Genomic DNA, 12,742 nt, shown 5'->3' on the forward strand with positions numbered 1-12,742 from the left:
GTGTCCGGCGGAGGGTGTGATGTGCTGTGCCCTAGTCCTCGGCGGCACCCCTCCTTCGGGGGCGCGGGCTGAGCACCTGGCTAAATTCCACAGCATGTCTGTGAGGGAGCTGTGGAAAAGTCTCTGCAACCCGTTACACGGGACAGCCCCGTAAAGGTTTAGGTATGAAGTTAACTTTGTGTGAGAGACCGGTCCAGAAGCGTTCAACGCTAATGGCCTGAGAACCACAGCTGGTGTTCTTAGGAGAAAGCTCCCTGAGAGAGACTGCATGTTTTGGGGGAAAAAAGGGTGGAGAGGTAGGGAGCTCCAGCACACAGGAGACGTCGGCGTTGGGGAGGGCTGGGTGGAGGGCGGCTCGGTAAGGGTGGCTTCAGCTACCTTGCTACTGCTCTATTCCTAAAGCCAGGCCTCTCGCTTGCCAAAGAGTTTCTGCAACAGCACAGCCTATAGTGATTGTTGCATAAAGCTCTGATGTAAGAAAAATCTCTCTTCAATTGTTTGAGCCTCTTGTGTTATAACTACACAAGCTGGCTACTAGCCTAATGACTTTAGCAAATTGTGGCAGAATCAGAATCTCAGGTGATAAACTGTATAAGGAGGGGAGGTTTTAATGTGGAGTAGTGATGGTTCTAATACGGAGTGAACGGTGTGTCTCACTAGATGCTGTAATTTGTTCTCAAGATCCACACCAACAGCTACTTCTCAGTAGCCCAGACTGGAAGTCAATTATAGAATTCTGTTTAAATAAAGACTGTCTTTTTCTGAAATTGAATATGATGAATAAAAAGTTCATTTCATTTGGTAGAAATACTCAGTTAACATATACTAAAGCCTGTGGAAGGAATACAGGAATGAGCCGTATGTTTTTTGCTCTTTAAGGAGTGCTTTTATCATATACCAGCAAATTGCTTTTAAATCTTTGCAGATAAATGGACTATAAGAAAATTGCGGATGAAGTTTCAGAAAAAATTTTATCATACAGTCAAGATACTTCAGGATGGAGAGTGATAAAAGTTTCAGTAAGAAAATATTAGTTAATGTTTATAAAGTTCTTTTTATATTTTGTTGCAAAAAGTGTTTAAAGCTGTTTTCCTTAAAAAATTAGTTAACAACTCTTTATCAACTGCTAAGTTTTTATTTTTCCTTTTTCTACTTTGAGAAAAATGTTACAGTTTCTTCAAAGCCTTCAAAAGAGTATGCAGGAAATATGTAAGTATTTACATTTTGTTTGTCATTGTAATGAATAACAATATCTTTTTTGAACAGTGACACCCAAGATTGAAATGGAAAAGTTAACCATGTTCTGTCCTTCATGAAAGTGTTAAGTTTGTTTTGTTAGCTGTAGAGAAGATTTTGCATTGTAGTTACACTGGGTCAGCAGTAGGGCTGGAATACAAGAGTTGGATTTCCCAAGCAATTTTCAAATGTGTTATGAAAATTAAATACTATATAACACTTACTAATACAGAATAAGTAGATGTGGAGTCACCGTTTTGGCCTGAAGTGAGTGATTCTTCCTGGTGGAATATTCTATTCAAGCCATTACATCTTACAGCTGGGCTTTGCTTTTCATACTTGTGAAGTGACTGATACTCACACATGCAGACATGCTTACACTCTCGCTCTATGTTATCTGTCCTTTGTACCTTTTTCTTTCTGGCACCCGAAACTGAACTAACTGTACTGAGAATAAGAAGGTCATATAATCTCTGGGGCAGCAACTTCATCTGTCCTTCCTTCTCTTGAGCGATGAATTCTGTGCTGTCGTTAAGCAGCTAGATTTGGCCCAAAGGGTGGAGTTGGGTGAGGCAGACTGAGCTGATCTCACAGCTTCCTTTCACTGATGAGTTGGCACTACTCTTTACATTCCTCCTCTTCCCTACCCCTCTCCTGGCTCTGCAATCCTGCTTCTCATTTACGGTGGCTGTGGCACCCAGCTGACTGTTTACCAAGCTGATTCAGCTGATTAAACCAGGGAAAAGAAAAAAAATCTCACTGAGAAGTGTGCAAAAGCAGAGGAAAAATGGATGCTTGCAAGATGTCCTTAGTGCCCCCCCCCCCCCCTTTTTTTTTAATTAAAATGCCTAATGGGTATTAAATTATATTAAATGTCAATCTCGACAGATAGGCAGTAGAGAAAATTTACATCTGATTCTTTTTTGTTCTCAATATGATGAGATGTTTGTGATTAGTGGTATTCTAAATCCAAAAGTCTTGCTTGGTTTTCTAATTGTTTCTGAAGATTTGAGAAAAGAAGGTATTAATTACAGAAGACAATGCTAGATCACTAGTATTACAGAAGAATTACTCTATGGTATTATAATGGAAAATAGCTGTAATATTTCATTAGAATATGTTAAAGGTACTGTTATCTTATTAAGAATTTGTATACTTTGTATGTGGCATTATTATTGTATTTCAGATCTTATTTCAGTACAGGTGGATGTGAAGGAGTGAGAGTCTGATTGCTTAGAATTCATAAGAATGTGCCTGACTTTTTTCTGTGGCGGAAAAAAGATGTGCTACAGTCTCAATCGGGCATGAAGCCATTTTCAGTTGCAGTCAGATCTGTATATAGCAAGTCCTTTGCGGTTAGGAGACAGATAATCATGCTTTCTGCCATTTGGTACTGGGAGCCAGAATCTTTCATTCTTTTATTTTTGTACAAATCTCTATCATGTTAACAAGCAGTACTGGTCCCTAGCATGTCTTTCGTGAAGGAACACTAGCTGTTTCTAGGAGCAAAAGTATAGCTGTTCCCATTTTCAGTATTAACTGCATATAACAAATGCCAGTTTATTTTTTAATTGGCGGGAGTATTAACAGTTTGCTTTACTTACTAAAAGAAATCAGTATGGAATCTGGTAGTGAAAAGCAATAATGATCCTTGCTTCGGTCAGGTGAAATATTTTTCGGCAGAGTTCACATGAGCATTAAGGTGATTGTTCAAGGCTGAATAGGATTTTGTTTGGAATTATGTCACCTAAGCTCAAGAAAGACAATGAGGTATGTTTTTCAGTTTGTCTAAGATACTGAGAGTAGATTTGGTGATCCAAATGGTCTTTAGCAGGCTTACTTCCTCTTTTTCCAGTGTTCTCAATAGTCCACTGTAAAAACTGGAAATTGAGATTTTTCACAAGTGTGCCCTTTCTTTTATTCTAGCAACTGTGTCTTTCAGAAGCCCTGCCTAGAAGAAGTCCTCCTGATTAACAACTCACACTGAGTTTAGGAGAGACGATATTACAGGATGCAGGCGAGAGCTGCTTAGGAGATTGGTAAATATAAGTTCATGGGAGTTATGGAAATAAAGGGTGTATCCAAATATTAGTATGCTGTTTTAACTGGTCCTGCCACAGCTTACATTCACTGTTTTTTGAGTAGGCGTTAAAATGTTTTCCATCACCATTGAATCTGCTGTAGTTAGTGGAGAAGTGAGTTTCTGGAGTAGTCATATATGCTTACACGGCGCTCGCTCAACCAAGGCAGTAAGTGGTGACAAGAGTTGCTGCAGAGTGAAGAAACAGACCCGTGATTTTACAGGGCCTCTTTGTTTGGGTTTGAACTTGGCTATCTTTGCTCTTTCTGACTTACACTCATGCATCATCAGGATTTGTAAATCTGATTTCGTGTTTCTTAAACTGTTTGCAAGCATAGTCTCCTTTGAGCTCATCTGTTTCACGCAGCATCCTTCACCTTTGCCTTTAATTGCTGTCTGTGAGTGCTTACTGTAATGATTCACAGTTTTTCCAGGAACTAGGTGCGAGAACTATCAGTATTAGTGAGCAGTTCCCGGCATTACAGGAGTTTCCTATTTCCTTGTTGAGGGGCCCCTCTTGCCCTCTATGAATTTTTCCTTGAACTCCTCAGAAGGTTATGAACAAAAATTGGAGAAGTGCCAGAATATACTAGTTCATAAATAGTGAGAAGATTTGCAATCAGTGTCAAAATGGATTGAAAGTATCTATATAGAAAAAATAAATTAATAGATGAATTGTGTATATTTTAATTAGCAGGTTCCTGTCTAATAGCTCACAAATAATTCACTTAAAATGTATGGTGTCAAGAATGTAATGGTCTCAAAAATCGGTTACAGAATAATAATTTGTATTACTACTTGAATTTTAATCAATCCATCAAGTGCAATCACATTCGTGTGCTTTACCTCATCATAGCCTGGCATCCCCAATCACTAGATGCTTATTATGGTATAACTTATTTTTCTAATTCATAAATGTGAATTCAATATCTGTTTTTTACACAATCTAGATACCGTGGAGAAGGGATAATTAAGGAAGTCCCTAGTAAAATTATTCCTTTTATGTATCTTCCTGAATATCGAAACAAATGGGACAAGGCATTACAATCTTACAAGCTGTTAGAAAGGATTGACCAGGTAATACGATAATTTAATACAAAGATTTTATTTTAGCTCTTTCTGCATGAATTATGGTGACTAAAAAGACCTCTACTGGGACAAAGAAAGCTTTCAATACGAAATACGTTCTGGGTTGGTTAAAACTTCTAAACCTGCTGCTTATGTGAAATGGGTATGAAATGTGCCCCTCCCCTTAGGAGTTAAATATTTATTGTGAAATAAATGTCCTCAAGCATGCCAAGAATTCAGTCCATGGGAAACAACAGAAGTCTCCATCAAGAGTAGGGTGAGACACAATCACAACAGCCTCCCTCTCACAGTAAGCATGGATTGCACAAATTAAAAAAAAAAAAAAAAATCACCAAAGTCAAGGGCAGCATGGAGATTGAATTGATGCTGTACTAGTGCTGTGAAATACTGTGTGTTCTGAATTCCAGTTGTTCGGGACTTTGTCTTAGGCACTCTGGAAACCCAGAACTCAGAACTCCTATGAAGAATATCAGTTCTGTGTTAGCTGGCTTTGATCTAACCACTTGAGAGAGATGGCCCTGTGTATGATGGAGAGAGGTCTCAGAACATATTACACATGTATGAATGACTCAAGTATATAAAAATATTCCCTAATCCAGGAAAAAAAAATCCTCCCCTTTTTGTCTTCCCTGAACCTCTCTCTCACTTTCCTCTGCCTGGATCTGCTAGAGTGTTGTGGTTTAACCCGGCAGACAGCCAAACACCACACAGCTGCTCGTTCACTCCCCTGCCCCGCAGCGAGATGGGGGAGAGAATCAGGGAGGCGGGGGGGGGAGGGAAGTAAAATTCGTGGATTGAGAGAAAGACAGTTTAGTAGAACAGAAAAGGAAGGGACAATTATAATAATAATGATAGAGTATACAAAATGAATGATGCACAATGCAGTTGCTCACCATTCGCTGAGCAATGCCCAAACAGTGATTGCTACTTCCTGGACCATGCCTCTTATTTATATACTGAGCATGACGTCATATAGTATGGAATACCCCCTTGGCCAGCTGGGTCAGCTGTCCCGGCTATGCTCCCTCTTGTGCACTTGGCAGAGCGTGGGAAGCTGACTAGCAGGGTATGTAGCAACAACTAAAACATCAACATTCTTCTCATACTAAATCCAAAACACAGCACTAGGAAGAAATGTAACTCTATCCCAGCTGAAACCAGGACATAGATTTGCTCAGATGTTAGGATGTAGTGGTACATCCAACCGTATCTTCTTTGCTTTTTTTGGAATTGATTTAGTTTAACAGATTATACATATTTGTCCTAGAACACAATGTGCAATCTAGCATGTGTATATTAATGCAGATAGGCATTCTGGTTCCACTAAATGTGGATACTAAATGTGCATATTCTGAGTTTTTCCGCAGAGAAACTATATTCCTGCCTCAAATCTAGGCCACAGGGAATGGCAGTGAATCCCTACCCTGTATTACTGGAAGATCCCTTTCACGGCTCTCATGATAGTTCAGCCCTAACTAGATATGGGAACTGTCATCTTATGCTAAAAATAGGAATCCATTTTTGCCACATTCTCATTATTCAACATGTAATACTGCTTTGCCGATTAAATAAAACTTAGCTTCTTGCATATTAATTCAAAAAATTACTTTTACTTACTTGTAGGACACTGGTATATACCACAGTGTAACACACAGTTATGGTATGGGACTGATTTCATCAAGAGATTTTGTTGACCTGTTGCATGTTAAACCATATCCTGGTGATATCCTTACAACTAACTGTAAGTTGCACGTAACTACTGCATGTTTTCATATTTTGGCTGCATTCTGGAAATCCTAAGGTGAATAGCTGTAGAGTAAGTTCTGCAGCCTAATCGCGGTATAGAGTACCTGGCTCTGTGCGTTAACTGATGTTAACAGTTTCCTCCTGTTTATCCCCAAAACAAAGCTGTTTTTCTTAATACTGAAACTATCAAAATTGATCTTCAACGAAAATACTGTGTTGTTTAGTCTCCTATTATGCCTCTATTTGAGAAATTGAAAAAAATGTAGTAGTATGAGGAAGCTAGAATTTATTATTTTACTATATAAATCCAGCATTTATTTAATGACACTTTGCTGTACTTAGGTGGCTTCCTAACCAAGTGCTACTTACCTAATATGCTGTTCTCAGAGTGAACTTGCTAATTTGCTCCGTATTTGATTCTCTTTGAACTCTGTGAACTTATACAAAATGTAAAATGATTAATATTACAACTATATGGCCAGCCAGGAAAATACCTCACTGCTACTTCATTTCTGTGCTAATCTTTTTCCTTTGTGTGGATCTTAGTACGTGGCAGAAAACATTTTTCATCTTGGAACTTTACTGACCGATCAGTTTTTTTCAAGCCATACTCTGAAAATACATGCAAAAGTAATGGATAACTAACCAAAACAACCCCTCCTAACTACTACTGTGCATGTGTGCAGCAGTTTCCTCATCTTCTCTGCAATTGCATTTACTAATTAATGACATCTGCTGACAAACTGACTTCTTTGTCCAGAACTAAGCCACACCTCAACACTTACGTATGTGTAATCACATCTCAAGGATAATACTTTTGGGTGTACCTGCCCAAACATCTATAGAAACTTTTACATGTACCTTTACTTGCACAAATATTTAATGTTCTTTAGGTGTTTTGTGTACAGAGTGGAATCGCTAAGCACATCAATGACCATATTGCGAGATCTTGTACTATCCCATAGTAGCTGGAGTAGTTTCTTGTTTTTAAAAGGTATTTTTGAGTCGTATGATTGACATATATAAACATAATTAATTTGATTTTGCTTTTTGTGTGTGGTGACTTATAGCTGTCAGTGTGGAATACTCCAACTGCCCTGCAACTCCCTCTTGTGTCCGAGGCTATAACAATCCCTGTGGGTATGTGTGTTCACCTTTGCCCGAGTAAGTATTTAAAGCCCCCTTATATTAGCATCTTTGGTTACTGAGTTGTCTTCTCTATACGAAGCTTAAAATTTACTGAACCACACAGCTTTTTTCTTAAATTTTATTTAGACAGTTTTATTCTGGGGAAACTTTAGAGTTTTGTTTTGTGATCAGTTTTGTGACTCAGACGATCTTTTGAAACAATTGAAACTTTTGTACATCTTCCACTTTTCCATCAATAATTTCAACAGAGATGAACTATAAATTGTAAACATTTGTACATCTCAGTGAGTTTCATAGCAAGAGTAACAAGTGTTAACTGAAGGATTTTGCTCCTTTCATCACAGGAATCCAGAGCATTCTAAGCTAGTTGTATTTATTCAGCCAGAACTAGGAGGAATGCTTCCAGTTTCTGTAGTGGAGACAGCATTACCTACTACTCTCATAAATTTAATCACTGAAACAAGAGCTGGACTGAAAGGCTTGAAAGACTGTAATTAAATGTAAGTGGAAAATAATAAGCACTTAAGTCACATGCATCTTTTACTTGGATTCATTTTTAAAGTAGGTGATGAAGTTTATTTTAATTGTGGTTTATGTGGAAATGTATAAAGCTTAACTTAACTGTTAAAATGGTGAATGCTGGTTTTCTCTGTTCTTGGGAATGATGCAACAATTTACACTGAAGTGCCCTCAAAGTACAGGATGTCGCTTTCAATGTAATCAGGTGATGTTTTGTAATATTTTTGCACTTTATATGCAGAGAATATATATATATATATATGAGAGAATCTGGTGATATAAATTATAGCAGTGTTAAAATACAGTAGTCAAATATTTTGCCATAGCTTTAAACACACTTTGATAAATTCTTACCTCAATTATGTGCTCTTGACTGAAACAAGCAAACATCTTGTGTACTGGAGACTTTAAACATGTTTATTAACTATAAGTGTGCGAGGGTAATTAGCAACTATTTCACTGTTTTGGAATTAAATATTTGAAGAAAAGCCTGATTAATTTGTATATAGCATCTCATTAAAAGCTGCTCTTTATACACAGAGTTGTTTGTCATTTTCTGAATCCTGAGCACCAAACCTAAATAATTTTTATATGCTGACTAATTTCCAGGAACAAGCTTGTGATATCATTCATTTGGAATTACTGTTTCCTGTGACCCCATAGTATTTCTAGTACCTTTAGTTACGAGTTAACTGCAGGAAAGAAAAAAAAAGAGTGATAATGAATAGCAATTTCCATTACAAATCACAGAAACAGTGGTGGAAATTAAAGAATAGCGTGAAAATTGCTTTCATCTTCTCTGCTCAGTGCCCTCCCAAGTTGTTAGTAACTGCATACATAGTATAATTCAATGAAAATTAAAAGTAAAAATTCCTTCCCCCAGTCAGCGTGTTAAGGTATTAATAGTAAATATTAAATGTTTGCATACTCTAAGAAAGAAAAATAAGACAGACTAATTACTACTTAAACAGAGTCACCAGCAGGTTTTATGTCAAAAGTTGTCAAAATACACATTTAATATTCACATCTTTACAATTTACAGTAAACTTTTCATAACTAAAGTGCCTTCAAGTGCTGATTCTTATAGTGCCACTATTATGAAAAATGTTTCACTGTGGTTTAAAATATCTTAGCAAACTGTTAGACTGTGATAAACATGGTGCTGTATTCCTTCTTCCTTTATTTGTTTTAGGCTTTTCAGGGGGTTTATCCATAGAAGTTTTGGACACAGGTTCCTGATTCTTCCATTCAGCTAGCAGTTCTTCTTGCACATCTGCAGGTAGTTCATAAAAAGTCTTTCTGTCAACATTAGGAGGAAATACAATTCCCGCTTGCGTACTGTCAGTTTTATCCTCAGAAGGTGTTTCAAAGGCCTGCTTATCTTCATCCAAGACAGGGACAGTTAGAACAGTTCGGCTGGCTCCAGCTTCCAGAGATAACAGGTCTCTCACTCTGAAGCTCAGAGAGTCAGGAGGTTGTTTTTCCATACTGCTGCTGATCAGTGCACTTCCGAGACACTCAGAAGAACAACTGGCCCGGGAGCTGTGTGCCAGAACAGTTGCCGATTCGTGAGCTGACGCGAGATGTATGCTACACCCTGCAGAGTGCATATCACTGTTTAGTCCCTTAGAATTTGGGGAAGCGCAGTATGCCTCTCCTGCAAAACATACTGATGGCTGACCCGAAACATTCTCAGTAGGGATCATGTCTGTTTTTTCAGAAATAATTTCTTTTTGAATATCTTCCGGAAGTTCCCTGAAGACTTCCTGGTCAATATCACCAGGAGACAAATGAAATAGAAAGTCAGGAATTCCTGCTTTTTTTATATTGCTTTTCTTTTCCTCTGAAAGTTTCCTGGTTTTTGTAGTTCCAGTCCTGTTGCTGTTCTGGTTCCAAAAAGCACCTCCCTCACCTTTTGAGACATCTTCCACTTTCTGTGGCAAAAAATGTATGTAAAAGCATAAGTAAGTTCTGTGTAATCTGCTAGTTACCAAGCACTATTTTACTAACAGCAAGTTCTTCAAATTATTCTGTAACAGAGTAAGTTTTTTTTCCTTATCATCGGTAGTGTTTTTTTAAATCTTATTTTCAAACATAGACCTTAAAAAGTACATACACGTAGGAATTCTTTTCTTATTTTAAAGTAGCAAATACTTTGAAGTTACATTTTATTGCTTTAAAACTCTGTGGAACTTTAGAATACACGGTATGATGTTATCCCTCATATTCCTGAGCAGTTGAGAAACAGACAAGTTTATCAATACACAAAATTGCTATGTCAAGACAAAAACAGTAAATTCATTACACAACATAATTTTGAAGTTACTAAGTTTTTGTATTATGTTCTGAAAGCATCTTGTGGAAATACGTAGCAGTGTTTCCACAGACAGCTCCTACACTACAGCATATGCAGTTGGGAGGTAGGAGATTATTTGAGTTCCGAGCAGGCATTAGAATCTCACTAGATCAGAAGCTAGTGCTAGTGGCCCATACAGAATTGAATCTTTGATTACTTTCTAGTCTGAACAGGGAGACTTGAGAATGCACAGGAAGAAAATAATCACTGTGAAAGCATCTCAATAAAAGCAACAAGGTAAATTATATGCAACTTTAAGGAGATTTTAGTCTAAGATAAAAGATGCTTCAGTATGACAATATCCGAGTAAGTGGCCTGTTGCTTCACAAATGCTAAATAAAGGGCAGATTTACTGGAATGAACAGTCAAATTCAGCAAGTATTTTTTAGAAGACGTAAGTTTGGATTTCTCCCTTGGTGAATTCTGTCCTCTTCAGTTAAGGGGCTTGATAACCTAGCTGGCTGTCCCAGATTCAAGACGGTATTAAACCTCTTTGAAGCAGCCTATCTAATGAAAGAAAGCAAGCAAGCAACACCTGCTCAGAAGACTCCAAATAAATCTTCATTTTTACCAGGTGAATAAAACTTATGATCCTAAAAATTCCAAAGCAGTTAAGGTTCAAATCTGTATAATAAAGACAGAAATGCCTCAGAACTTTCTTATCTGCAGGTAGTTTTCAGTATCTTTCAGCTTACCCGGACACGTTTACCAGAGCCTGATGGTGGTGACATCTGCTTTAGATAGAAACCAATTGATCCTTTCTTGCTGCTAGGAAGATCTTTGAGGTTGGAGAAGCAGACACTCAGAAGGGTAAGATGAAATGGTAGATCTACATCTATCATCTTTCGAAAGAGTTTCATTAGTATATCAACCAATGGGGATATAACGTTGCTGCTTTCTAACAGAAAAAAGGTTAGAAAAAAGCAATGTATATAATCAAGATTAACCGACTGAGTAAGATTGATTTAAGTAGCAAAGTACAAAGGCAAACACTACTAAAGGCTGCCAAAATAATCTGTCAATATAGTCGTTAACATGTTCACTCTGCCCTGTCCTGAATGTCCTGAATTGAATAACAGACTTTTTTTTTCCCCTCCAGTAAAAATGCTTAATTTCACACCTGTGAAGATTACTTTATAGTATGTACTTAGGTTAGAAAAGAATTACAGAATACAAGCCAAGCTGAATAGATATGAGAAACGATCTAATTCTACCAAAAAGGGCCTTTACAGGGCCATGTAGATATATAACATTACCCCAACACTGGTAATAACAACATGGTTTATTGGAGTTTGCATGACTATATGAGCTGAGAGTAATTGTTAGTCTCCTCCAATGTGGAAGTCCAGTAGCAGTTTTGAAGTGAGAAGCTACACAGACTTTCAATAGCTTCTCTAGGACTGTGAGAAGTAATTCAGGAATTGAAGTCAGGAACAGTGATTCTGTGTGCTGACGCAGCAGTGATTCAGATTTATTTCCTCACCCCAATCTGAATGAAGTGTCAAGTGAATTGCAATTGCTGGTTGGAAAGCTTAAGTCTGAGAAGGATGAAAGCCTTTATGTTATTAATTTTCAGAGGTACATCAAAAAGACATTTTATTACATACTAAAACTGAGAACATAATTTAAATCCCTAATAGAGAAAAGCAGATTATTAATCTGGGAAGCAGCCCCCAGTCACCCTTTCCCGCCCCACCAAGAAATTTACTGCCACGAATCCAGCCAGACTGGGTTAAAACATGGTACTAAAATAGAAGTTATTCCTACAGTGAAGTTCTATACGGTTTTAGCATATCTTATCAAGATACATCCATTACAGCAATGGACAAGTTTCCAAATATTAAATGTATAGAATATTATCATGAAATTAAGTAATGGAATTTTACAGAGAAGTTAGGTGGTAGCAGCACAAAGTTGGTACTTTCAAAAATTCTAAGTTTACCTTTTCCAAACTTCTGAATGAGATGAGGTGGAATAGGACACTGACGACTTTCCCGATTAAACCATTTATTGGTTGAGGAGAACTGGCGTATGGTCAATCTTACTGTGTGGGGTTGTCTTCCATCTTTGTATATTCTAAGGAGCATTAACGTGCACAAAGCAATAAGCATTACGATGAATATTTTTCAGAGTGTCTGTGGAAACTTTCACAGCATCTAGGTTACATAGTCACTTAAATTAAGCATTACAGATCTCTTCTGGCTTTACTCCACTGATTATATGGGGAACTTTGGGTCCTATCTGGTTCCCTTAATTATGCATGAGTTAGAAGTTCAATACAATGTGAATACTGCATACTGCAGACTCTCCAAGAGTCTTCAACTGAAGTGAATGTGAAAATTAAGTGGGTCAGTCTGCAATACTGCCACGTTTCAATATTTAATACATTTAAAGTAGTACAGTCTTTATACAGTTACACCCTGTATAATCCTCAGCTTTTAGCTCTTCTTTTTGCTTTTCAAGGAAACATCCCCATGTTAGCAGCTGGATTTTGGATGAAGGGTAAGAAACAAAGTATGTCATTGTTTCTTTCCGCCTTCAAAAGGCATGGGGGGGTACTTTCCCTA

General features: G+C 37.6%; 2 protein-coding genes across 2 annotated transcripts in view; one reads left to right on the plus strand and one right to left on the minus strand.

Moving 5' to 3' along the window:
- The first annotated feature begins 929 nt into the window (after positions 1-929).
- On the plus strand, positions 930-7,798 carry STARD6 (StAR-related lipid transfer (START) domain containing 6). The gene is made up of 6 exons (XM_009577180.1): positions 930-1,019; positions 1,160-1,209; positions 4,267-4,393; positions 6,029-6,146; positions 7,222-7,315; positions 7,645-7,798. Exons 1-6 carry the CDS (start codon positions 930-932, stop codon positions 7,796-7,798), a joined length of 633 nt encoding a protein of 210 aa, XP_009575475.1.
- Positions 7,799-8,928: 1,130 nt separating this feature from the next.
- POLI (polymerase (DNA directed) iota) overlaps positions 8,929-12,742 on the minus strand; it is a gene marked incomplete at its 5' end in the record, with an annotated part of 9,275 nt that continues 5,461 nt past the window's right edge. Inside the window, 3 exons of the mRNA XM_009577181.1 lie at positions 8,929-9,753; positions 10,871-11,073; positions 12,118-12,251. Coding sequence (XP_009575476.1) covers positions 8,929-9,753; positions 10,871-11,073; positions 12,118-12,251 — 1,162 coding nt within the window. The remainder of the gene's footprint in view (positions 9,754-10,870; positions 11,074-12,117; positions 12,252-12,742) is intronic.

Source organism: Fulmarus glacialis, unplaced genomic scaffold, assembly GCF_000690835.1.
Source record: "Fulmarus glacialis isolate BGI_N327 unplaced genomic scaffold, ASM69083v1 scaffold34314, whole genome shotgun sequence".
Taxonomy (NCBI): Eukaryota; Metazoa; Chordata; class Aves; order Procellariiformes; family Procellariidae; genus Fulmarus; species Fulmarus glacialis.

What these genes read in the sequence shown, in the direction of transcription:
- STARD6 (XM_009577180.1), top strand. Translation starts at nt 930, where the DNA reads ATGGACTATAAGAAAATTGCGGATGAAGTTTCAGAAAAAATTTTATCA. An exon ending in AAAGAGTATGCAGGAAATAT is followed by an intron (nt 1,210 to 4,266) that starts GTAAGTATTTAC and finishes TACACAATCTAG; the next exon opens with ATACCGTGGAGAAGGGATAA. An exon ending in GTGTGTTCACCTTTGCCCGA is followed by an intron (nt 7,316 to 7,644) that starts GTAAGTATTTAA and finishes CTTTCATCACAG; the next exon opens with GAATCCAGAGCATTCTAAGC.